This window comes from Aythya ferina, assembly GCF_964211825.1.
Source record: "Aythya ferina genome assembly, chromosome: W".
NCBI lineage: Eukaryota > Metazoa > Chordata > Aves > Anseriformes > Anatidae > Aythya > Aythya ferina.
In genome coordinates, this window is record NC_140313.1 from 2,225,545 (window position 1) to 2,252,077 (window position 26,533).

The 26,533-nt window shown below is 43.0% G+C and overlaps 1 protein-coding gene across 21 annotated transcripts in view; it reads left to right on the forward strand.

Annotated features, from left to right (window-relative positions):
• Positions 1-26,533, forward strand: part of LOC311426293 (dymeclin-like) — a 93,735-nt gene that overhangs the window by 64,240 nt on the left and 2,962 nt on the right. For 4 of the 21 annotated variants that reach the window (XM_084502619.1, XM_084502620.1, XM_084502601.1 and 1 more), the window contains exon 15: positions 16,195-16,793. The exons of 1 other annotated variant lie outside the window; for it this stretch is intronic. In XM_084502619.1, the coding sequence (XP_084358745.1) occupies positions 16,195-16,438 (244 nt within the window). In that variant the 3' untranslated portion in view covers positions 16,439-16,793. Of the gene's footprint in view, positions 1-7,384; positions 7,647-10,675; positions 11,125-13,119; positions 13,456-16,194; positions 16,796-19,880; positions 22,764-26,533 lie in introns of those variants that run through there. 16 more of the 21 variants (XM_084502622.1, XM_084502621.1, XM_084502603.1 and 13 more) reach the window with 15 other exon arrangements.

The window sequence follows — 26,533 nt, forward strand, 5'->3', positions numbered from 1 at the left end:
TGAAAGTAATAGAAAGGAACCTAGTCATGCTGTTGCTAAGTTTTCTAAACAAGAGGCGTTTTGTTTTTTTTTCTAAATCAGAATTACGCTGCCTTTCATCACCTGTGTTCATGCCCTGCAGGCCTGACCGTGCTTTGGGAGACCGGTTGATAGAAACGATGGCATCCTCTAATTCCTGTCCCCTAAGTCTTTCTTCAGCTTTAGATGACCTACCTGCAACTCAACTAGCACGTTTGATTTTTTTTGTTGCCTGTCCTTTGCTTTGGTGGCATTTACTACGTGCTGCGTGCCTTAGATTTTAGCAGTAACTCCTACTCAGTATCAAAGGCCACAAAAATGACCGATTGACATTGCCTGGGAAGTCAGAATTAGAAGCCTCAAAGACATTTTGAAGCCTCAAAGACATTTTGCTTTTAATGCTGCTTAACTTTCAGATAGTTTTGTAGCCTGGTAGATTAGAGGAGAGCTGACTTAAATCCAACCTGGATGTAAATGATACCCTATTTATGAGAAACTTCTTTATAATGAGATTTATTTTTTTTCCACGCAGAGCAGTGTGGTACAAAAACCATCATCCCATTTTTCTGGGATGTTGCAAGTGAAAAACGAAGGGCTTTTCAGAAAGGGGCCTTCGTGGTATCCTAGTGTGCCGACTGCGTTTGAGAGATGACATTTGGGGAAGGGAAGATCAAACAACTCCAAGCCACCGAGTCTGAGGTTGGATTTTAATCCGAGGGCTGGTAGCAGAAGATGTGTGCACAGCAGGATACTCAAAGAGATTTTTATATCACCTATGCAGTGTTGGGTCTCTGGTAGTCGCAGCTTGCTCTTGCAGAGTGGATCAATCTTCTACTGAAATCTTTTGCTGACCTGTAAAATGTAGACGTCGTGATAATTCTTGCGTTTCTTGAGGGGAATTCATTGCTACAATTCATGAGGCTTCTGCCGTCTAGGAAACTGTGCAGCACTTCAGCATCTCTCAAGCCGTAAGTCACCGCTTGGCCGAATGTGTGAGTAGTGAGCATAATTCAAATTAGCACAAAACTTGGCCTCAGAACTAAAATTCATTGAAGTCTTGATACCTATTTCATCTGACACCAGCAAGTCCATCACTAAACCATGTCCTAAACCATCCACATCTCTGAAAAGCCTCCAGAATAATGTATTTTGGTTTTTCTTTTTCCCCAGTTTGCAAATTGATCTTGGATTATGTAGTGTGGGTTTACTGCTAATTGCTACATGGCAGGACAAAGCTTTAAAAACTCTTCTCTTTTTAGCAAGTTCCAGAAGGAACAGGCTTACACATAAATTGATTTCAGCATTTTTCCATATTTCCAATGAAATTGGACTATTCTCCCATTCAGGGCTAAAGAAGCTGTTTGCACTTTCCACCTGCAGGTAACAAAAACAAACCACCGTGACCAACAGCAAGCCAACAAGAAATCCTCAAAGACAAAAAGGACAGCAGGTTTTGTGACTTCTAATAGTGGTCTAAAAACTATTGTTGTCCTAGCAGAATTACAGAAACTGCAGTTTTGCTTTTGCAGTTTGTTTTGAATGGAACGTATTTATAGGACAGCGTGCCTTAAAAGAAATAACCAAGTGATTCAAGATGATGACTTGCTTGAACCTGTCTTTTATCTTCAGTTGGAAGCTATTTGGCTCATTAACTGCTCGATTGAGATACAACGTGTACTGTTTCCTTTTTCAGAAGTTTTCTTTCTGGAAAAAAAAACCAAAAACCTGTCAACTCTGATCTAGATAGATGAATGAGTAGTGAACTTATCAGGATTTACCTGACAAACTCAAATTGGATTCTGGCTGTAAGCAAGCATCAGTATAAAATAATGCAGTCGATTCTAAGTCCTGACTTCTCTTCTTGTATGGCTGCTGCATCTTTCCCATTTTAACTGGTGTCAATATTTACGTGCAGTGCTTTACCAGCTTTGCAGTTGCTCATAGATCTATGCCACATCGATCTATATACATACATAAGGAAATATATATGGATATATAAAGAAATCTTGCTTTTGGACCCCCCAGTTACATGAGCATTTTAGAGATTCGGGAAGGACAGAAAACAGGTGGACGTTTTTGAGTCTGTAAGCCAAGGTTTGTTTCTCACCACCGTAGACTTTCGCCTTATTTTGCATGGCTAAGAAGTAGAATATTGCACTTGAAAGCATCGGACACTTTTAAGTGGAGGGTGAAACTACAGGTACAGAAGAAAGAATCGGGATTTAACAACTTTAATGTGCATCAGGTCTTTGTAACTGGTGGATGACTCAACCTTTTTAATGGTAATGGCCTTCAGCAAGTTGAGGAAAGAACAGGCTTTTAGGTAAAGTAAATACACTTGGATCTGCAACGAATAAATCAATTTGCTGCGAAGCTGTGTAGAGACATGTTCCTGTAACTCGTTAATTGTGCTCTTGGGTCCACAAATAGGTTTCTCCAGATGCCGCGAGTTACGCGGGGCTCAGATTTGGAAGGATCCTGTTGCCAAACAGGATGAAGGCTCAGACCAGCAGTGCTGCAATACCCACTCTACTCATCATCTGACTGCCCGAGAGCCTCCTCTTCCCCTTTTTGCTCTGCCCCAGCATCTCTCCGGACAGGGATCCGAGGTCTGTGCAGCCTGCAGGGTTGTAGCTGGTGCGGGGATGCAGATGCCTGCTCCGATGCCCATGTAGGAGGCATCTCCTGTCACATCCCCTGTAGAGCCTGTGAATTATTGTAGGTGTCTGGCTGTTTGAGAGGAGCTGTCCCATACCTAGGAGAAGGTTACTGAGAAAGGGGACCAAGGTTTATTATAGAGGAAAGGGGAGAGAGAACGGTCACAACCTGAAGCCGAAGCTTCCAGCCTGACGGAAGATGACAATTTCTCATGGTCTTGAAAAAATGCCTACGAAAAACCACACGGAAAAGCTTTCGGTCGAGCACTGTCACAGGAGCCCGGAGAGATTGTAGGGTCTCCATCCCTGGAGGCTTTCAAGATCCAACTGAACACAATACACGTAATGTTTAGGTCGTGTGGTACATCAGTACCATATTTCGTAGCATCCTAAATAGCAGCTGGCTAAACAGAGCTGCCCGTTTGCCCAAAATTCAGATTTTAGATCGGACTTTTTCTGTGGGCAAGAAGGCAGCTATGCTTTTGATGGTTGCATTTCTGCTGTTCCTAGTGCATGAAACAGCATGGATAACGTTTTAGGCAGAGAATGAATTAAGCCATTCCCACAAAATCGTTGATCTAATGAGTTAATGTCGTCCTCTCTGTAGTATTTGAGTGAGTGTGGCGTGCGTTTTTGTTGCATTTGTCTTTGGGAACACGAAAGTAATGACTAATAGGCTTCCTCGAACACAGGTTATTTGACATGAACAGTAGTAAAAACTTCATAGCACGTCACGACCTTCTCCCGGCACGTATACAGATAGTTCAGGATGCTGACTAACATGTGCTGGAGTTTAATTAGCTTCTACTTTGATTGTTTTTTTATTAAAAAAAATGATTTCATTCCGGCTTTCCCATCGAGTCGTGTTGTAGCACAACTCCCTTTTGAAAGGATAGCAATTAGGATTCTTCCAACCTAGCAAAAGATGAATTTTTCAGATTCTACCGCAGAAACAATATGACCTAAATATTTAATCAGGCTTAGCAAAATTGGCTTTTTTTTTTTTTTTTTTAATTATTATTGCTGCAGATTAATCTCGTTTCTCTGAGCTAATACATGTGGCGTGTATGTTTTCAAGCCCTTACTTTTTCTCAGTAAAGCTGAAGATTTATAACCTTCGTAAAATCTGGCGTGCACTGAGATGAAGATTGTGAATTACTATTATTTAAACATCAAAATCGGGATTTCTTCTTTTGAATCCTGTATATGCAGTTTCAGTCTATATTATATTTATAGAGAGCTTAGTGTTTAGACCGCTCTTCTACACACCCTGCCCAATGTGCTTCGTTTCTGTGTTGCTAAAAAGACGTTGGCCTGGTGCTGTTTATGTTTTTGCCTTTTATATATTTATTTTAAAACTTCGGTTGCCTTCAGGAGAGAAAATATTTACTTTCTGGTTTAAATAAATAAGGATGGAAGTGGCTTTGCATGTTTTGCTTAGTGCTGTTTTCTTGTTCAAGTCTGTCCTTACGGTTTCAAAGAAGGCATATCATGAATTTTAGCACTTGATATTTTTTAACTGTTGATTTTTGCTACGTTTTTAGCTGGTGGCTGTAGTCTTGCGTACACCTCTTGGATTTACAAGGCGTTGAAGTTAAAAATTTGAAGTGATGTGATCACCTAAACCGAAGTATTTGCAATAAGTAGCAACTGCACAGTTTGCTTTTCTGGTTGTACCGTGTCAGCTGGCAGTCATGTAGGCCACATGTCTTGTTTCTGCTTCGTTGTTCCCTAATGATTTAAGTGTTTCCCATTGACAGATTTTATTTAAGAGTGCTAGAAACTGCGTAGAGCTGCTGGACAGGTCAGGCTTCCTTCCATCCTCTGCATGTGGGAGCTTAGACTGACTCTTTGGCCCAAGAATGGGACAATTTAGGACATGGGATTTTCTTCGGAGAAACGTGAAAAAGAGCAGGTTTGGAAGATCTTCAGCAAATTGTCATTTCTTTGTTCATTTTCTTTATCACTGTGTTTCATACAATGTCCTCTGAGGACCTCAGGCAGTCAGGGGAGAGAGATTCCCTACAGCTCTGCGGAAAGCCTCTGCACCCATTCACATGGGATGGGGCTCTGCTGTCACACCAGCAGCAGCACGGCTCCCCAGGGCTGTAGACATCTAATTCCCATTGACTTTAAAGTGTTTCTTTGCCTTTGCTTAAGTAAAAGTCACCAGAAAGCCTTTACCAATTTCCAGACTCTACAGAAAGGACACTTCTATTTGCCTTCATTAGAGCTGCACTAAAAGAAAAATAAAATGCAGATATATTGGGTTTATTTTTGATGTATATTTATGAATTATGCTTTTTTTTTTTTTCCATGGGCTTGGGTGGAAGATACTGTGTTTAAGAACTTTCTCTTGTGTTAGAGATCATGGGAGCATCCTTTTTTGTAACTACTGCTGATCCAGACAAATCGAAAAAGCTCTCAGAAAGCGGAGGACCAGAGCTCCAAAATTACTGGGAGGCTGAGATGAGCAGGTGAGAGTACCCTCAGAGCAGCCGAGTGTAAGCTTTCACCAGTCTGAAGATCTATGAGAACAATCTTTTGCCCAGCAATACTGAAGTTTCCCCTCTACCTTCTCATTTTATACCTTGCCTCTGCGCAAGATGAGGCAACGCCAGGATCAGGGAAGGAAACTTTTTCACAAATGCCAGAAACTTGAATAGAAAAAAGTTCTCAAGTCTAGTAGTTTACCGGTCTGTTCACCGATGTCAGGTTCTCTGTTTTCTTTTGGAGTATCAAGGTATTTTAGGTACGTTTTTATTCAAAAACATGCGTTTTTCATGGTTAGCAAACAAGGCTTTTCTGTGTTGTTTCTGGTGTTTCATTTAGTTTTTGCTCTTTCTTTCAATTCCCCACCCACTGTGCTTGGTGGAAGCTTTTGTGCTGTGCTGGAGAAAGTGAAAGACAAACGAGAAACCCCCAAGTAAACACCCTTGGGAATAAAAGAAACCCTTGGAGATCTCTAAATGCCACTTTCTGACTTTTCTCAGCCACCCTTGACGTCAAAGTGCAAATCAAAGGATTCCAGTGGCGTAGCTGAGGAGGGAGTCGGGTGCTTTGACTTGATCCCTGTCAGGTTTGAGCATCTGAATTTATCTTAAAGATGTCTTTATCTTCAAGATGTCATTGGCTTTCCATCTTTGTCATGCTCATTTCCAGCCACTTTGCATTTGGGAATCGTGGATGATCTGATGGAAGAGATGGTTTTTTACCAGATTCCTCTAACTGCAGTCTCCCAAGTATTGTTGCTCTTCTGCATTGGTTTCCATCTGAAAATCTGGTGGGATCCTTTTGGTTCTCGTTTCACAGTGGCTATTTAATACAAAGAATATTCTTAATTTAAGATTTATGGAACATATGAGAATTTATTTTTTTACTTAATAAGTTTAAACATGTAGAGGATATAGCTATAATAATATTTACGTAGTGAGAAGACATTCAAAGAGTTGTGGTTTTTTGTTTTTGTTTTTTTTTTTACTTTCAGTGCCTCAAAAACAGGAGAGTGAAAGCTTATTGTTATGTAAGGTGAAATGTGCATCCCCATGACAGCATTGATGGGAAGCAAAGATAAGTGATACTAGAGCGTGTCCTCGATTCCTTGACATTTAAAATTGTAGTCAAAAAAGTTATGGTGGCTTAAGAATTACCTCCTAGCGGCTGCTTCCTCTGCTGAAAGTTAGCATTTCTACAAACAAACTGCCAAAAAGGGTTTCTCAACTTTCTCAGCAAAGGTAGGTGGTTTATTTTAACCCAGTAGTAAATGCTATTTAAACTGAAGCAGTCAGAGAGCGTGGTCCTGATAAAATTTTAGGCTTAGGGGCACACCGACTGTGCCCCAGGATCAACTGTTTGACACTCTTTTCTATGCTGTTCTCAGGTACACAAGTGATTTAGTCTCCTGAGTGTGTTTTAGCTCCACGTAGCTGAGGGATTAGAGACAGAGGATTGTAACCCATGAAACACAGACGATCGGGGTAGAAAATTAGGAGTTTTAACCTATAAAACTAGGAAATCATGGCTGTTCATTGGGTAAGGATGCTGCGGACTGGAGTTCAGGTGTCTGTTTCTTTATTCTGAAGTCAATGAAAGAGACTCGACTTCAAAAATAACTCGGTCTTCAGTCTCTGCACGTGTAGCTTTGCCACTTCAGCACTCCAAGGGAATGTCCAAACGGGAGAGATACCCACACCTGGATGGCAGTGGGGCCGGCAAACCTCTGGTAGGAGCATCCTGATGCTTACGGAGATCTGTCTCATCTGTCTCCTAATGTTGAAGGCACTTTCTGGAGGACGTGCCGCACACAGTCCCTTGCCCCAGAGTTCCCCTGTGACCTGAGCTATCGCGTACATTTGGGGAATACTCGGTTGGTTTCTGATTGTAAACTTTCTACGTTGTAAACTAGGTTCAGATTCACACGTTTCTATTTTCAGGGCAAACTGAGAGAGGCAAAAGGGCCCAATTATTTGCATCTCTAACGCGTGAGACTTGGCAAATCCCTTTGCAGTACTGACAGAAGCAGCCACGGGCTAGCAGGTCCTTCTGTCTCGTGAAACTGTTGTTTTATGCCAAACTGCTGCGTTGCTCACATAGGCATCTTCCACTGACTCTTGGCACGCAAACCTCGTTGGACGTGAAAACGTGAATTAGTTTTCTTAAAGGAAAATTCCTCTCTTTCTGTTTTTTCTCCCTTTACCCTTGTCTTTCAGTTATACCTGCCGCCACTTGCGGAGATATGTATATGTCTTGGACAAACTGTATTTCCCCCACTCTCACTGCTCTACGCTGCAGCATTGCTTCTCGACCCTCAGTGACAATGGAGAGGAACTCTTGTCTTTAACTTGTTCTCACATTCTCAGATCCTATGCTTCCAGGTTGTTAACCTCTGCTCTCCGTTTACTGCATGCTGCATGCTCTGTGACTGATCTGTGCATGTTCGGACTTCATGCTGGATAACGTGAAATGGCACTGGGGATGGTTTGTGTCTATGGCATCGTTGGTATGTATCCTAAAAAGGGTGGTAGAAGTGGAAGTTTAATTATCTTTTTGTTTTTTTTTTTTTTTTTTTTTTTTGATTCAGAATACTTTATCTGTCATCAAAGGTCGAACCCCACTTCTGGAATTAACGCGTGTCCCTCGGGAGTTTTAAATCCTTTTTATGTTAGAGTGCAAATATCTTAATCCTTGACTGTGACATCAGGGCTGTGAGCTGTGATTCACACAGCTTTCACGCAGTTGTGTAGTTTGCTTGGAATTAGGCTGACATGGAAGTGTCTAACACTTCCCTGATGCCCAATTACTTCAATAATAATATATATAATTTGTTTTTCGAGAATGAGGATGAACGTTTCCCTCAAATTCAGTAAATTGTCACAGCACTTGCAGATCCCTCTTAATTTATCTTTTTTTTATATGCCTTATCAGTTTTGATTAAGGCAAAGGAGGGGAGTGTCAGCCCAAGCTAACAATATAACGTCGTGTTCATGATGCAGAACTGTAGATGCTCCACAGAAACTGTAAAAGAAGGGGAATTTAAAAATCAATTCTACTTGGGATAGGATATTTCCTCTAAGATGTTTATTCCAAGTAAAAAAAATTAAGTTTTAATGTTTCACTTCTGATGCTATGGACAATGAAATATTTTAACCAAAATGCCAGAAGCTTTAGGAAAACAAGTTAAAAAATTGCATGACAAAGTTGACGAGAAGATGGAAAGCATCCAGCCTGGAAACGCAGCTTCCCAGCTAAGCCAGCATACAATAGCAGCAGACCACACAGTAAAGCTAAGTAAAACCAGCTTGATTGTCAAGCGAGGAAAATACAACATGCGAGCTGAAATAGCTCTGCTGGTACAAAAGACATTTTATAGTAGTACTTAATGATGGAGAGTTACACTGAAGGATCTCAACAGGAGATGAAAATCTAGCTGTCCCAAGGGGCTTTCTCCGGATTAATTCGGAACAGGGATACAGTATTTAAGTAGGAAAAAAAAAAAAACACATAAGATTTCACAGGCTTTATTTTAAAACGAATAATAATCGTGAGGGCAGTGCACACCAAAATCTTGTTAAAGACGGGATGTTTTTACATGTAGGAATATCCTGAAAACGTGAAAGAAAGATGTCTTAATTATCCCAGCTTGTTTAAATGAAACTTTGGTGCTCTGTGCAGTGGAAAGTCTACAAAATTCTGTTGGCAAAGCCCTCCTTAGGAGGCTACGTGCTACACCATCCTTTAAAAGACTGGAGATGAAAGCCCCAATTATGGCTAAATCAGGTGGATTTCACATGTAGTCCTTCACCTGCAGACGGCTGACACTTTCTGCTCTTTTGTTAATATTCACGTCTTCTGAAATGTCTTTGGTTTGCCTGGTGGCTTGATTTATGAAATACAGCATCGATAACCATAGACTCTTATTTCCATATAGCAAGCTCGTGACGTTTTTAGAGCAGGAAAAAAACCAGGAAAACATACATACAGCAGTTTTTAGTAGATAATTGTGGTTTGGGTTTTTTTTATTGTTCTGATTATGTATGATTAGAAAATTCAAACAACTTCCAGAGTTTGTACCCAGAAAGATCACCTGCGTCAGGCTGGAATTGGTGTCAAATATAGTGGCATAATTAGAGCTGGGAAACAAAAAAAAAAAAAAAAAAAAAATGTGTTTTATGTGAATCTGTGCATGCATCCTGTATTAACCGCAGTGCTTTTTCACCCTGTGAACGACCTACTCGTAATTTACGCATTCCATCTCTCCTCTGAAGGCAGGACAGTAATTAATGACGATGATTTACAAATTGCAACCTTCCCGTTGCACGCCTTTCTGCGGGACTGCTGGTAAAAAGCGTAAGACTTGGCCTTGATGAGTGTTGTTCAAGCTACTACGGATTTGTGCAACGAACTGGTCCCCTGTCAAACCTGCAGACACATCTGGTGGCTTTCTTCTAAATTTTGAAGCAGAGGAGAGACGATGCCTATTTTACGGTGCATTAACATAACGTAAATACCGAAAGTGGGATTGTCATCTGTCACTGGTGATGTGGAATGTGTTCGCTCACTCATACCTGTTGAATTGCATGCTCGTTGTGTGATGTTTTAATGCTCGTGGGTGTTCCTTGTCTTGTTTTAAACCTGTGTTCAAGCTGCAGTCAATCCCAGGAAATCACTTCTTGAAAATGAGACGGGCTTAGCGCGTGCACTAGCAGCTAACGAGCAATGATTTGTTTTGGGATGCCGAACAAACGAAGGATGGTTTTATTTTCAGAGCTAGCTCGACATGGTGTGAAAGCAGGAAATACGGTTTTGCTGAGCTTCGTAAATTGAGGAAACATGTTCGTGAAGCAGCAGAGCAAAAGGAAAAATTACATGGGTTCATGTGAATTAAGTTTTTTGTTGTTTTTTTTTTTTTTTTTGCCCGGGGAAGAAAGGCAAAAAGAAACGCGATGTCAAATTTGCACGGTTTATCCGTTTTGCATATCTTTTATTACTTAATGCTAGGTTTGTGGGAACAGCAAAACATATCTAATAAGATTTTAAACCCCCCCCCCTCCTTTCGGAAGTGTTTTGGCACGTTGTCTGAAGCCTGTAGCGGATAAACTTTGCAACCATGTTCCTCCCATGCCATCAGAGTCAATGGAATTATGCAATTACTTTAATTTAAGAATGTGCAGTCTTTGCGGGATCAGGGCCTTGGAGGTTAGCTTTGAAAAACACTGCTGATTACCAGGAATGTTTCTGTAGCTGCAGTGCGATGGCGAAGCACTGCTTAAAGCCAATTTGTGTTCGTTATCCGGTTTCAAACTTTTTTTTTTTTTTTTTTTTAACCCCAAATGGGAGCTGGGGGGGCTGGATTCCAGGGCCGTATAGACCGTCCCGCGTCATGATGCAGGTTACTGGCCCGACCTCGAGTACAAACAGGAAAGGTGTCCGAATATTGTCCTTGAAAAGAGCGAAAATGAATGAAAACATTCGGGAGTCTGACATGTTTTCGTTGGCTTTAGTCTCTGCAGGGAAGATTGGGAGAAAGAGATGAGTATAAACGCAACTGAGCTCTGCCTTCTGCTGCTGTAAAAGGGCTGACAAGTCAACGAGAGGAGCAATATTTCTTTGACTTCAGGATCTTTTAATGGAAAAGGGTCCAGTTGGTGTGACACCTTCGGTATAAAGTCCCCCCCAGCAGCGTGGAGCAGGCTTTGGTCCACGGTTGTGGGTGAAAACCAAAAGGCTGTAATAAATTGCTGGGGGCAGATGAAATTGAGTGAGATGGAAAGGGTTTCCAAAGGTGACAAAATGTCACTTTTGCAGGAAAATTGGGCTCTTAAGTGCTTAACATCCTGCTGAACCCGAGGCAGAGCTGCTTTGGAAGATAAGACCCGTGGCTCCCCCAGTCACGGGAATTACTGAAAATCTTTATTAGTAAATAACTCAGGAAGAAAAATCTGCGAGAGAAGCAAAGTAATTTGTGATGGAGTAATTGGACCTTATGTAAAAACCTTTGAAGTCTTAATAAGTTTTGGCAAATGGCTTGTTTTTTTCTCACTTTTTCTGCATAGCCTCGTTTGCATCGTAGGTTTCAACTGCTCTGTGCACGCTCTGCATCCACCAAGCCAGAAGGCTGATGAGAACATCATTGGTACCCATTCAGGAATTTCAATCCCATTGCATTATCATCGTGTATAATTATGGGTTGGTTGGGATTGATTTTTTTTGGAGACGTGCTGTTATTCATCCAGCTTCTAACGTCGAAGCTGGAGATTACACGTTTTCATGTCAATTGACAAAATCTTTCTCTACAGGTACCTCTAAATCAACATTTCTTTAAAAAAAAAATAATCATCATGACGAGTTTTACTTTGAGTAAAATCATCAAAGCAAAAAAAAAAAAAAGTTAAGCTAATATTTCTTTGAGTTACTACAATTTAACGTTTTACTGCTTTTTGATTGTGATTTTTTTAGTCAGCTGCTGGTGATTTTCTTGAAGAGGTTTTTTTTTTTTTTAATTATGGAAAGATCACTTCACACTCAACGTCGAGTGACTTGGCAGAAGGAAATTGTTTATAAATTCCTTGCAAATTATTTGTCTGCGTGCTGCACAGCGTATTGATCAAGAAACCAGTGAGATATAAAATCGATGCTGCGGGTACGTGGTGGGTGAGAAACACAATCTCAAAATACAGTTCGAGTGGCTTTTCATCAAGTGGCTGCATGTCTACTGGAAACTTCTGCACTGGTTTATTAACTCCAATTTAGAACAAGATATTGAGCAGAGTTTTTAGGGAATTGGTGATCAAGGAAAGGAAAGGATTGCTGATACCAAAAGGAGATGAAAAGGTAAAGAAAGTCTCTAGTAAGGGGCCCTTTTGTTCAGCATGCACAAGTATAGTGCACTCCAGTAGCTGGAAATTGAAGCCCAACCAATTCAGACTCGTTCACATTTTCTACATGGCGGATGATTCATTGGAATAGTTTAACAGGGGTTCTGGATTTCCCAAGATTGGACTTTTTAAATGAGATTGGATGTTTTCCGAAAAGATACGGCCAAGTCCAGCCGCAGCTATTGGACTCGGAGAAGGAAGCTGCAGAGGGAATTCCTATGGTTTGTGTCAGACTAGCAGATCAAAGTGGCTTCTTTTGGCATTAAAAATCGGAGTTACAGGCAGCTTGCCACGCGGGATTTTGTTATTTTGTTTGTCTTACGGTTTTTGTTAAAAGGCTTCGTGCTGATTTAGAGTTTTCCTGTTGATCCGAACGCTGTCGTCCCAGGTACTGCCCCCCAGGTGAACGGACCCAAATAGTGCAAAACAGCACAGGCTACCAAAGCACTGCATCCTCCTGCGTAAAAAACAGAAATAATCATAAGAATTAATTTTTTAAAAGGAAAAAAAATGCCAGAGCCATGCTCTTTCTATGTAGTATTTTCTTTATTTCTTCCACCCTGGTAAAAAAAAAATTATCACGGGCATGGTCTAGATGCATTCTGCCACATTAGCATGTGAAACTCAAACGCATCCTGATCAGACAAAATTATTGTTAATTGAAGGCTTATGCGCCCACATTCCCATGAGATGAAATTGGACCAAAATTACTTTCACACGTTGCCATTGGAGCAATATGTTCAGAGACTTGGGGGGGGTGGGGGGGAGTTGCGTTCATACGTAATGTCTGGCAATTAATCAGGATTGGGGAGGGCATCTTGATAAAATATGTAAATGAGCTATTGTCTGGGGACTAAAATGAGAGATGTCCTATAGCTTGCCGAAAGAATTCAGGAGAACATTAATAAAAATGAATGTGAAACACTACTAAAAATGAACGTCAGCCTGGATGACGTTGAACGGCTTATAGCAGAAATCAGAATTTATGCTCGTGTAAGGCAATCTGCTGCTCAACCCCAAAAACTTGCCCTGAGTTTTACTCCTCTGTAGTATCTGCTTGATCTTCCTAGGGTGCAGAACATCGCCTCTCCAGCAGCTTCGCTAAGACCTTGTCGCTGGCAGCCTGCTCTTTGTTTTGTCCAGCCAGGTGATGCATTTTTATCTGTGTTGCTTTCCCAGCCAGCGTTGCTTGAACTTCGGCGGGTGAAGGCAGCTTGGTAAATTGTGTAATTATTGCCTAAATATAGAGGATTATTCACTTGGAAAATAACAAACACGTGTTGCTGATTCAAAACATCTTCTGATTCGTCAAATTCAAGCGCGGATTCTCACCAAAGCTACGTTTTGGCTAATGCAGAAGTAGTCCCCTTCATCATGAGCTCTTGTTGCAAATCAACAGGCTGTGGCTGTGATTCCAGGACTCATTCTGTTCGGATGAAACTAGTGGAAAGTGCTGGCTGCAGCTCGAGTATGCACTGATAATTGTGATTAAGATGTTCCAACCGGAATGCCTCAAGTTAAGCATCAAAATTTATTAATTTTTTTTTCCTCTGAATAGCGTGGATTACTTGCTTCCTCCAGTGAAACTGAGACCCAAATGTTTAATCCACACACATGGATGCCTAGAGACATTTTTGGGTGTCTACCTGCACTGTGAAGAGCTTTACAGACTTAAATATTTTGAGGAACTTCGTAAACCTGAGTAGCAAATGATTCACGAGCACCCCAGACGAACGATGGAGCAAATAAATGTCAAGAAATCGTAGCTATCTCTTGGAGATGAAGATGAAAGTGGTTGAAGGATTCAAACGATGCTGAAGGTTTGGAAACTGGCATCCAGATCGGTTCAGACCGATTTAAATTACCCAGAACATGCCAGTTTGGCAGAATTAGTAATATTATAAGAACTGTTCCTTGCATTCATTTTGTTTCCAGCTTCTAATGAGAGCATCCAACAGTAAGAACCATCATTTCCTCTTGCCTTTTGGTAACGCCACTCCTAACCACAGCATGAGAAATGGGGAGGTGGAAAAAAAAAAAGTCAGTTCTTCACTTGTAATCCTCCGAAGGCTTGATTTTTAAGTTGTGTGAGGAGGTTTTGGATCCCCGCGGCACGGCAGGATGGAGGGGCTGAGCGCTGCGAGCTGTGCCGAAGTGTTTTTCTTCCGCCGTGTTTGCCCGCTGGAAGTTGTGAGAAAACGTTGATGAGAGTGCTCCCACTGCCTCAGCCGCAGATCAGAGAAAAAAAAAAAAAAAAAAAAAAAGAAAAAAAGAAAAACAGTGGGAGAGGAAAATAAGAACAACCACAACTGGTTTCCAAAGATGACTAATCCTGCAGCCCCACTGTAACCTCCAGGACAGTGATTAGTGTTTGGCTTGTCTTCTAAATGCTGGAAAAGTTTTCTGGGGCATCAGCCTAGCTGAAAACGAGTTCAATACGTCTACATTAATGCAAGGAGATTATTTTAAGTTTCCATTTAATGTTCCTGCCTCGTGTGCTCCGTTACTCTTAAATACTTCTGGGTGCATAATGCACGGTATCGCGTTGCATCTGTATTCCTTATTAGTTAACAAAACCTTTTTTTATGGAAGAAGAAAATCCAATTTTGTGGGGAGGATAAAGGAAGGTGCATTAAGGGAAAGAGACCCATCAGGGCAGCCTTAGCGTCAGGAATGGTGATAGGATTTTTGGCCATCAGTTGGTGCCATTTCAGCCCCTGCAGTCGTGATTGCTCCTCGGTTTTGCAGAGCAGTTTTTAAGAGAATTCAATGTAGATGTGTTATTTTTCTCCGTAGTGCACGAAGATGCACGTCCTTGGAAGGCTTTCAAACTGGTGTTTGCCTAGCAGAAATGAAAAATTGGTCATTAAAAAAAAAATATCAGACCTTTTAATGTTGTATTCTCCCAATTAATCACCAAGCCATCCTCTTGCCGCTGTAGGATTTCACCCTGAAATATATTTCCTATCCTTCCCAAGATGTTTTGTAGTGTAATTGTGGCTTTGTGGAAGTGTCTACGTGGACTTTATATCCCGTTGTCCTAGAGTTTGTATTTGGGTCCCATGCTCCTCCTCTGTCATTTGCTTCCTAAGGTGGATTGGGCATTAACATCCTGGGAGGGCTGAACTTGCTTTTTGTACAGTATAGAAAACAGTTGGTGATGCTAATTCTCTTCTTGATCGTGTTTCCTTTGTCTTTGAAAAAGCACATTTTAGGGAGGACGTGTTTCAGGAGTTGGGGAGGATTTTTCGGCTGACAGAGGCAGAGAGAAATACCCAAGGGGATAAGATGCATGAATCTGAGTGGGAGGTAAAGCGCGAAAGCCCAACCTCTTTTCTCTGCGGGAATGAGGTTAATTTCCAAATAGATTGGAGACAATGTAAATTTAATTACCGAGCGACTTGAGGGACTGGGACTTAAATAAAAAAATAAAAATAATAAAAAAAAAACACACCACGTTGGTTCTCAAGATGGAAAAATATTGCACAACTGCAAGTCTGCTGAAATGAATCATTAAATCAAATCCGTATCAATTTTCCCACCGATCGTGGGGGTTGCATGTGCTTGTCGAAGGGCAATAAAATAAGTTCTCTTTAGGATGTGAAACTCAGTAACGAGCAAGGTTCTTTAGGATGTCGGTGTATGTGGGAAATAACCTTTTTCTATTGAAAAAGCCATAAATGAGAACCTAGAAGCGGTACCTAAAATAAAATCAGCTTTCTCTTGCTTAAGGGCTCTTCGTGCCCGTATTTTTAAATCTTACTTAAAATTATTTAAAATCCTATTTAAAATCTTACTAAATCATATTTCTAAGTCTTGTTGGTAATGTCTGCAGCACCTTTTAAACTCGAGAACAAAACTGAAAGAACAGGCAGATTACAGCGAAATGTGATTAATTTTTAGCTCTGTCAAGGTTGGGTCATGAAGTGCGGGTAAGGTGTGCTTTTTGCTAAAAACAACGACTTTCCGAAAAGGTGGAGGGAAAGTCTAAGGCTGAGCTCCTTCAGTAGAGCTGACAAACCTTATCCTGCGATGTGCTGCAGGGATTTTGATGGCATGGGTTTGTCATTTCTGCGAGAAGAGTATCAGCGATGGAGGCAAAAGCTGTGCAAATTCAGGACTCCAAACATTTTCCTTCTTTAAAGGGTTCCGGATGGATCTGTTCCGTTCCTGCCAACTTCCTGCTACGACAAGGGGTACGCAGAATTTCAAACCGGCTGCAATATATCTCCCAAAATGTTGTGTAAATGCTACAGGCTGCATTATGTTCTTGATAGTTATATGCTGCGCTCGGGGGAGTGTGTAGGAGTTGCGTTTGTAACCACTACAGGTCCTTGCTCTACCATTGCACAGGTTGTTTTTCTCTTTAATGTTTTTCAAGAGCCATAGAACAAGGCAGGGAAATCGCTCAGCTCCCCAAATTCACCCCAGCTTTCAACTGGCAACGCTAGGAAGGTCAAAAAAACGCACGGAAAATGAAGCAAACGAAAGGCACCGCAGTTATTTTCCAACAGAGGAACGGGCGTGTGTGCTGCTGAGGGGCTGCAGCTGCTAAAAAGTCTTCGAAAGGAAAAGGTTGAATAACAGGAATTAAGATTTTGCACGTTTATATCATAAATTCACACAAAGTCAACGAAGGGGATTGATGTTGGCACTACAGTGAAGGATATAGACCATTTTTACTTGTGATACTTCTTTCTGAAGCACGTTGTTATCCTTTTACAGGAAATGTTTAGTAATAGGGATTGTACTTAATCTTGGTCTCAGTATCGAGAACTATTTAATATACTACTTTATTTGATGTTATCCCGCATTTTCCCTTTTTTTTCAAGTAGTGGCACCTTTATGTGCTTCTGAAAACTTCCTACGCATTTCTCTTTTGAAGCGTGTCTATCTGCGTGTCCGTGCTATTTGCACAAAAGTGGGATTTCCACCAAACATCTCTTGGAAGGTCTCTCTTGGAAGGTCTCTCTTGGAAGGTCTCTCTTGGAAGGTCTCTCTTGGAAGGTCTCTCTTGGAAGGTCTCTCTTGGAAGGTCTCTCTTGGAAGGTCTCTCTTGGAAGGTCTCTCTTGGAAGGTCTCTCTTGGAAGGTCTCTCTTGGAAGGTCTCTCTTGGAAGGTCTCTCTTGGAAGGTCTCTCTTGGAAGGTCTCTCTTGGAAGGTCTCTCTTGGAAGGTCTCTCTTGGAAGGTCTCTCTTGGAAGGTCTCTCTTGGAAGGTCTCTCTTGGAAGGTCTCTCTTGGAAGGTCTCTCTTGGAAGGTCTCTCTTGGAAGGTCTCTCTTGGAAGGTCTCTCTTGGAAGGTCTCTCTTGGAAGGTCTCTCTTGGAAGGTCTCTCTTGGAAGGTCTCTCTTGGAAGGTCTCTCTTGGAAGGTCTCTCTTGGAAGGTCTCTCTTGGAAGGTCTCTCTTGGAAGGTCTCTCTTGGAAGGTCTCTCTTGGAAGGTCTCTCTTGGAAGGTCTCTCTTGGAAGGTCTCTCTTGGAAGGTCTCTCTTGGAAGGTCTCTCTTGGAAGGTCTCTCTTGGAAGGTCTCTCTTGGAAGGTCTCTCTTGGAAGGTCTCTCTTGGAAGGTCTCTCTTGGAAGGTCTCTCTTGGAAGGTCTCTCTTGGAAGGTCTCTCTTGGAAGGTCTCTCTTGGAAGGTCTCTCTTGGAAGGTCTCTCTTGGAAGGTCTCTCTTGGAAGGTCTCTCTTGGAAGGTCTCTCTTGGAAGGTCTCTCTTGGAAGGTCTCTCTTGGAAGGTCTCTCTTGGAAGGTCTCTCTTGGAAGGTCTCTCTTGGAAGGTCTCTCTTGGAAGGTCTCTCTTGGAAGGTCTCTCTTGGAAGGTCTCTCTTGGAAGGTCTCTCTTGGAAGGTCTCTCTTGGAAGGTCTCTCTTGGAAGGTCTCTCTTGGAAGGTCTCTCTTGGAAGGTCTCTCTTGGAAGGTCTCTCTTGGAAGGTCTCTCTTGGAAGGTCTCTCTTGGAAGGTCTCTCTTGGAAGGTCTCTCTTGGAAGGTCTCTCTTGGAAGGTCTCTCTTGGAAGGTCTCTCTTGGAAGGTCTCTCTTGGAAGGTCTCTCTTGGAAGGTCTCTCTTGGAAGGTCTCTCTTGGAAGGTCTCTCTTGGAAGGTCTCTCTTGGAAGGTCTCTCTTGGAAGGTCTCTCTTGGAAGGTCTCTCTTGGAAGGTCTCTCTTGGAAGGTCTCTCTTGGAAGGTCTCTCTTGGAAGGTCTCTCTTGGAAGGTCTCTCTTGGAAGGTCTCTCTTGGAAGGTCTCTCTTGGAAGGTCTCTCTTGGAAGGTCTCTCTTGGAAGGTCTCTCTTGGAAGGTCTCTCTTGGAAGGTCTCTCTTGGAAGGTCTCTCTTGGAAGGTCTCTCTTGGAAGGTCTCTCTTGGAAGGTCTCTCTTGGAAGGTCTCTCTTGGAAGGTCTCTCTTGGAAGGTCTCTCTTGGAAGGTCTCTCTTGGAAGGTCTCTCTTGGAAGGTCTCTCTTGGAAGGTCTCTCTTGGAAGGTCTCTCTTGGAAGGTCTCTCTTGGAAGGTCTCTCTTGGAAGGTCTCTCTTGGAAGGTCTCTCTTGGAAGGTCTCTCTTGGAAGGTCTCTCTTGGAAGGTCTCTCTTGGAAGGTCTCTCTTGGAAGGTCTCTCTTGGAAGGTCTCTCTTGGAAGGTCTCTCTTGGAAGGTCTCTCTTGGAAGGTCTCTCTTGGAAGGTCTCTCTTGGAAGGTCTCTCTTGGAAGGTCTCTCTTGGAAGGTCTCTCTTGGAAGGTCTCTCTTGGAAGGTCTCTCTTGGAAGGTCTCTCTTGGAAGGTCTCTCTTGGAAGGTCTCTCTTGGAAGGTCTCTCTTGGAAGGTCTCTCTTGGAAGGTCTCTCTTGGAAGGTCTCTCTTGGAAGGTCTCTCTTGGAAGGTCTCTCTTGGAAGGTCTCTCTTGGAAGAAATGGTGTGTAGCTGTACAAGTATGTACACACTCATGTTATACAAAGTCAAGTAGTGGGATTTCATGATAAATTACCATGCATTTTTCATGTCAAGTTGTATTCTCTGTTCCTTCCAACGTCTTTCATGTCCAACTTGACTTACGCAGAAAGGAATGCATAACTAAAATTTTTAAATTGCCCAGAAATTCTGTATTTGCTGGTTTCCTTGGGAAACCTACTTTGCAAACCTCAGTCACTCAAATGAAGATTTATTTTTTTCGTGCGGCTGGAGAGAATGATTTTGGATCGAAACCAATCTCCTTCCTCTTGGGAGGCGAAGGGTGGGAATAGTTAAATACAAATTTTGAAAATTTGTAGGTTTTGTACCAAGAAGGAGCATCCTTCTGAACAACTGCCTGGTGAAATCGTAGGGGTACAAACCGTCTCTCTGAATTCAGCTTGTTAGTAGCAGCTCAAACCACCTTTTCTTTATTTTTGTGCACAACTGCAGGTGTATGAAATATGTTTCAGATGTGGTTCAAACTCGACTTTTGAGCCAAAATCGCTGTTGCTCTGTAGGTGGAGATACTCTGCTAAAGTGGGTTGTAACGCGTTGTCAAATCAAGATACTGTGTTTACACATTTCTTACATAAAAAAACAAAAAATATATATATTTTTTTTATCGCTTCTTCCTTTTTTTGTGGCCTCAGGGCATGCTGAACGCATGCCATCAACCAAGACAACAAATGTTCGTATCCTTAATTACTGATCTTAAATTCCTGTGGTGCTCACCAGCCTATCTCAGTGGTTCGCAAATAACAAAAAGTGGTTCGCTCCATAAAAAGCAAAATACGCCTGGCTTTGAATTTATAAGCCACGCTTCATCACGAACAATTCAGAAGTTATCTGCAGATGCAGGTGCAGAATCTGTCAAATTTTCTTCCCGTGTAGGGTTTTAGAAGCCTAGAAAAAAGGCATTGCTCCGCAAGAGACGATCCATGCATTGAAGATGGAGCACTCCTTAACGGTGAGGTGGATGGTCTGGTTTGGGACTTTGTGTCTTAGTGTGAAGAGGACTGCTAGCAATGCACGTATGCTGATCTTTGGGAGTCTGTTAATTCCTAATGTGGATCCAGGTTCATTTCCATGAGTACACAGCAATTTCCTTTGGAAATGCAGCAGTGACCCCAGTGCATATGTGTGCACACGGTGCATTTAAACAAACCAGCATCAAGTAAAAGTTGCTCAAAGGATAAAGATTTGTCCTTAGCTTGCATGGCAGCGATGTTTCTTTCATTTTCTTCTTGTCGTTTCATTGTTCGGAGTCTGTGTTTTTTTGGGGGGGAGGAGTTTTGCTCAGCCTGCTTTCTCCAGCAATTTCCTCTGATTCTCACCCACAGAGCTTTGTCCTAATTCAAGACAAATGTCTTCTCTCGGCAGAAGTGAATTAAGAGCGAGCGGATGAAATGGAAGAACTGCAAACTCGGTTGTCCATTCGGTTTTCGTATAAAATATTAACAGGACAAGCATGGGGAAACGCTGAAAGGAAAATACATTCATGCCTTGAGACTCCTATGGCAGATTTCAGGGCCGTTGTGCTAGGAATGAACCTTATAATCAGTTCGACCCTTCCTGAGTTTTACAAACACTCGCTGCAAATGAAACCCCAGGCTTACTTTTGTAAATATTTACTTCGGTCTCACCAGCTCAGATTCCTTGCTTCCATGTTTCTTCTGGTCTCATTGTCTTTCTGGTTCCCTTTTAACAGGAAATCCTGCTTGCTAGTGCGAAACCTCCATTAAGGGTTCAAAGCTGCTTCTGAATTTGCTCATACACTTTCGTCCCAAGCGTGTGTGGTGACCGTGTGCTTTTCTGCTTTTAGGAATAGGAAAATTTCTTCTTCCTTCCTCTGGGAGGCAGAATTCATCATGTCTTCATAGCACATCAGTTGGAGATCTCTGCTCGCTTGTAAGCAGTGGCAGATCCAAGTATACTCTTTAAAATTCACGAGAAGCTTTTGCCGTGAACTAAAGATACCTTAAAGCGCTTCATCTATTACGATCAGGTTTAGGACTGTAGAATTAAAAGAGTGCTCTGCAGTGCTTGCTGTTGAACAGGGAGACAGGAATGAAAAAAAATGGAAATCATTTGGTTACCCATACTGCATTAAAATCAGTTGCGGTGCTTTGGGATTTGCCCAGCAATACCAGGCGGCTGAGTCAGGCTGAGTCACACAGGGTATTTCCAAAGAGACACAGGTTTGTCTTTTTGAGGAGGCCCTAGAGAAGTCAGAAAAAGCCTGATCACTGAGCTGAGGGTCCGTACGTGGCAATACCAGTCCAACGTGGATGTGCCCTTTGCTCCCAAAAAGCGCTTTTCATTTCTTGGGCCTTTAAACACTCGGTGGTGAATAAGTCCATCAGCGGTGACTGTACGAGTCATCTTCCTTGCGGAGAAGACCTTTGCGGAGGTTGCACGCCCTGAGTTTGTTGCCCGTGCATCATCTCCACGAGTCAGATGGACCCTAATGGTAAGCGTAGCAGAGAGTTTTTCGGCAGAAATTTCATGTCACGCTTCAGTTTTACAAGGTTAGAGAAAGATACGAAGTATGTTACTACGTTCTGCCTAGTGATTTGTTGTCTTCATCGCTCAGCTTCTGTTACCCGGGAGCCTACATCTGCCAGGCATTAGAGTGAACAAGAGCAGTGCCTGCTTCCAGTGCTTCCCCCTGCTCTGAGCCCATCTCCTCTGCGGCACCGATCGGCACCTCCACCCAGTATGCTGCCCTGCAAGGCATTTTGAGTTCTCCATGGCTATTTTCACACATTTCCATTTGTCTGACATGACAGCTTGGGTAATTCAAACGCAAAATGCCTCAAGGTCTCTTCAATAGGCATGGGCATTTGGGGACTTAGTGATTTTTCTCCATTCGTTCATGTTAAATGGATTGCTCCCAGGGTGTAGTTCCTAAAGTGCTTACAGATCACTTCTCTAACGCCCATAGAAAGTCTGCCGAAGTGCCAGTACTGCATCTGCCCAGGCACAGTTCTTCCATGCTGGCCTAGCGATGCATTTATTGCGATTCAGGTGAAGCAGTATGCTGCATTTGTTCTGACCTGACCTTCCACGTGTTACCAACTTTCTAATGTTATATATGGAGTGGTAATTCGTGTCGAGAAGATGGTTGATATTAATAAAGAAGGGGGAAATGTGGGAGTGTGGCCATGGGGGTCGGCAAGCCCCGTGGTTGATGGTAACATCAGACTGTTAACAAGGAGGCCATCAGGAATATAAAAGAGTTTAGAGGGAACAAAGAAGGGTGATTCAGGAGACTCCAGGCAGTCTCCGGTTTCTTGTTCTCCAGCTGTTAAGGCATTGAAGTTGCTGGGGGTTTGCTGTTGCTGTTATATTCAAAGTTGTTTGACCAATGAAAAGCTGTTTTTGAAAATGTAATAAATATTGTATAATAAGTTTGTTAATCAAACCGGTGGGAAAGCTTGTGGGGGCTGTGACAACCCTGTATAGCTGGAGAGTTTCCAGCTGCCCATCCTGATAAGAACATGTATAGTGCTTGCTCAGCAAGATCGCAACCCACAACGCAGAGGAAGACTACGGCCTTCATCCTCACGACCACCAGGAGGTCCGAGACGACCCCCTAGCAACAGCACGCGCAACCGCAGGACATACCAGGATATGCCACGTACACCCCGAACAACCAAGCTATAAAAGGGGGACTCTGGCGGGGGTGAAGTGTGCGCCCTTGGTGGAGCAGAGACTCCCCGGCCGCCCAGCGCTGTTTTGCTTGCTTAATAAATTTGGCTCTGATAAAGATTATTCTGAGAGTGGTTTGGTTCCTACCACTTATTACAATTTGGTGCCGTGACTCGGATGCAGGTCATTTTGGTCTGGGATCCGAGCTCGGGGGGGCGCACCATCTTTGGATGGCCCTCAGGTGACCGATCCCTCGTCCAAATCCTGTACATCTGAACTCTAAATTCAGGCAAGCAGGCAAAAGAATCCTGCGGTACCCCATAATTTTTGTGCACGAAGATCCGAACGAAGACTCAGGATTGAGTGAGTATTGATAAGCGGTGCCATTTGGTCGGGGTGGGTTTCCTGAAGTGCGACTGAATGAGACACTCCTGGGGAGCGAAGTGAGTGCGGACCCTCCTGTAGTGTGGTTCCCATTGCCCGCGAAGGCGTGGGCCACAAACGAGGGGAGTGTGTGTGTGAATGTAAGGAGGCACTTTGGAAGATGGGGCAGCAGAAAAGCAAGCCTTCTGACCCCATGGGTGGCCCTAAGGTAGGGTTGCCCGCTATACCGACAGAAAGTCCCTTAGGGTTGATGATTGCCTGTTGGGATGACTGGCCTTCGAGACAAGGCAAGATGAGAGAAAAGATGGTATATTACTGTATGCAGGTGTGGGGAGGGAAACAAATAAGAGGAGATCACCTATACTGGCCCGTTTTGGGGTCCTTTGAGGATTGGGTTTGCCAAGCTCTAAATATATATGTGAATTCCAAGGAACCTTTCAGTTCAGAAGAAAGCGAATATGCCGGTTTATGGATAAGATCAGATACCCGGACTTATGTATTTACCCTAAAGGAAAAGGGTCAAGAGAATCCCAGAAGGAAGACTAAGAGTCCTGAGGACCCCCTGTTGTCCCCTCCTCCCTATGTCGCTCCCGCTCCTGCACCGGACCCTATCCCTCCTCCTTCCTCCCCCCCTGCACCTTCCAAACCCTCTAGACACTGACCTGGACTCCCTCAGTTCCCTTGGGGAAAATCGAAAAGTAACTAGGAGTCAAAGTAGAAAAAAGGGGCAGTCAGAAGAAGGGCTTTACCCCTTAAGAGAAATAGCTATGGGAAGGCCGCAGCCAGGAATGGGGTTTGTGTCTGTTCCCCTGAGTTCAGGAGACGTGAGAGAATTTAAGAAGGAAATGGGGAATCTTTTGGAGGATCCTCTGGGAGTGTCTGAGAGGCTGGACCAGTTCCTGGGTCCTAATGTATACACCTGGGAAGAGTTGCAGGCAATTTTAGGTATACTTTTCACAATGGAAGAGAGGGAAATGATTCGGAGGGCAGGCATGAGAGTTTGAGATCAACAACACCAACATGGTCCCAGCACAGATATAAAATGGCCGTTACAATGGCCGAACTGGGACAACCAGAATGCTGAACACAGAACCCATATGGCAGATCTGCGCACTATAATTGTTCAAGGGATTAAGGAATCTGTTCCCAGAGGACAGAACATTAATAAAGCATTTAGCGAACACCAAAGGAAGGATGAAACCCCCACTGAGTGGCTAGAGAGACTGCAGAAGAATCTGCAGCTCTATTCGGGATTATACCCTGCCACTCCTGTAGGACAGGCTCTATTAAAAACTCGGTTTGTAGCAAAATCATGGGTGGATATTAGAAGGATATTGGAAAAATTGGAGGATTGGCAGGAGAAGGGATTAGATGAATTACTAAGGGAAGCACAGAAGGTGTATGTGTGGAGAGAGGAGATTCAGAAGAGGCAGGCAAGGATTTTGGTGGCGGCAGTCCGAGAAGGACAAAAGGCAGCTCCAACCCGTACAGGGGGAGCAGGTATTTCAAAACCCAGGGAAAAGCCCCACAGGAGTCAGAGTGATTTGAGGGACATGAGGCAGGTTGAGTGTTTTTATTGTCAGAAGAAAGGGCATATGAAGAGGAATTGCAGGAAGCGCATGCAGGATGAGCAGATGTTTAAGGAAGATTAGGGGGGTCAGGGGCTCTATTTGCTGGGGACCCATAAGAAAACGGAGCCCTTGATAAAATTAAAATTAGGTCCTCAGCACCAAGAAATGGAGTTCCTTGTGGACTCAGGGGCAGAAAGATCTACTGTCCAGGCTGTGCCCCGGGGGTGTTCGCTTTCCCCAGAGAAATTGCAAGTAATAGGAGCAAAAGGAGAGCCTTTTAAGGTCCTGATAATAAAGGGAGTAAAAATAGAAACCCTATCTCGATGTATAGTAGGATCCTTTTTACTGGTGCCCGAAGCAGAATATAACCTATTAGGAAGGGATCTAATGGTAGAACTGGGAATCACTTTAGAAGCAAGAAATGAGGAAATCGCAGTTAAGCTGTGTACCCTCACTGTGGAAGACGAGGCAAAAATCAATCCAGAGGTGTGGTACACTCCTGAGTCTGTGGGGAAATTGGACATCACTCCTTTTGAAATTACCATTAGAAATCCTGAAATTCCCATTCGAGTAAAGCAGTATCCGATGTCGCAAGAGGGTAGAAAGGGGTTGCAGCTGGAAATTGCAAGACTATTGAAGCAAGGGTTATTGGAACCCTGCATGTCTCCCCACAACACTCCTATACTACCCATTAAGAAGTTAGATGGCTCTTACCGTTTAGTCCAAGATCTAAGAAAGGTAAATAAGAGAACAGTCACCAGATTCCCAGTGGTAGCCAATCCGTATACCTTGTTGAGCCAACTTTCCCCAGAACTGAAATGATAGTGTTATAGACTTGAAGGATGCTTTCTGGGCTTGTCCCTTAAAGGAAGAATGCAGAGGTTACTTTGCCTTTGAAGGGGAGGATCCTGAGACCCATCGGAAACAGCAGTTAAGGTGGACCCTGCTTCCACAGGGATTTATGGAGTCGCTGAACTTGTTCGGGCAGGCCCTGGAACAGGTATTAAGCACCTATGAACTAAACCCAGAAGTAACGCTGGTGCAATATGTAGACGACCTGCTGTTAGCAGGGGAAAGTCAGGAAGCTGTGAAGAAAGAAAGTATTAGGTTACTGAACTTCTTAAGCTTAAAGGGACTAAAAGTATCCAAATCCAAGTTACAGTTCACTGAAGAAGAGGTGAAATACCTGGGACATTGGCTAAGTAAGGGGACTAAGAAATTAGATCCTGAACGGGTGAATGGCATCCTGTCACTACAGGCACCTAAGAGTAAGAGACAAGTAAGGCAATTGCTGGGATTGCTCGGTTATTGTAGGCAATGGATAGAAAATTACAGCAGTAAAGTAAAATTCCTATATCAGAAATTGATTGGGGAAGGACTAATAAAATGGAGCTGGACAGACGAACAGTGCTTCGAGAATTTAAAAACAGATTTAGTAAATGCCCTGGTGCTAAGCCTACCCGATACTAGGAGACCCTTCTGTAAACACAGAAGAGGGAACAGCATTTGGAGTTTTAACACAGAAGTGGGCAGAAAGAAAGAAGCCCATAGGTTACTTTTCAAAATTGTTAGACCCAGTTAGTAGAGGTTGGCCCACCTGCTTACAGGCTATAGTGGCTACAGCCCTCTTAGTTGAGGAAGCCAGAAAAGTCACCCTGGGGGGAGAATTAATGGTATACACACCTCATAACATAAGAGGGGTGTTACAACAGAAAACAGCTAAGTGGATTACTGATGCCAGACTATTGAAGTATGAAGGTATATTAATACACTCCCCCAAATTAGAACTCGAAACAACTAGTTTACAGAATCCAGCTCAATTTTTATATGGGGAACCAAGTGAAGAATTGACACACGACTGTGTCCGATTAATCGAATCCCAGACCAAAATAAGGGAAGACTTGGAGGAAGAGGCATTACCAAATGGGGAGAAATTAT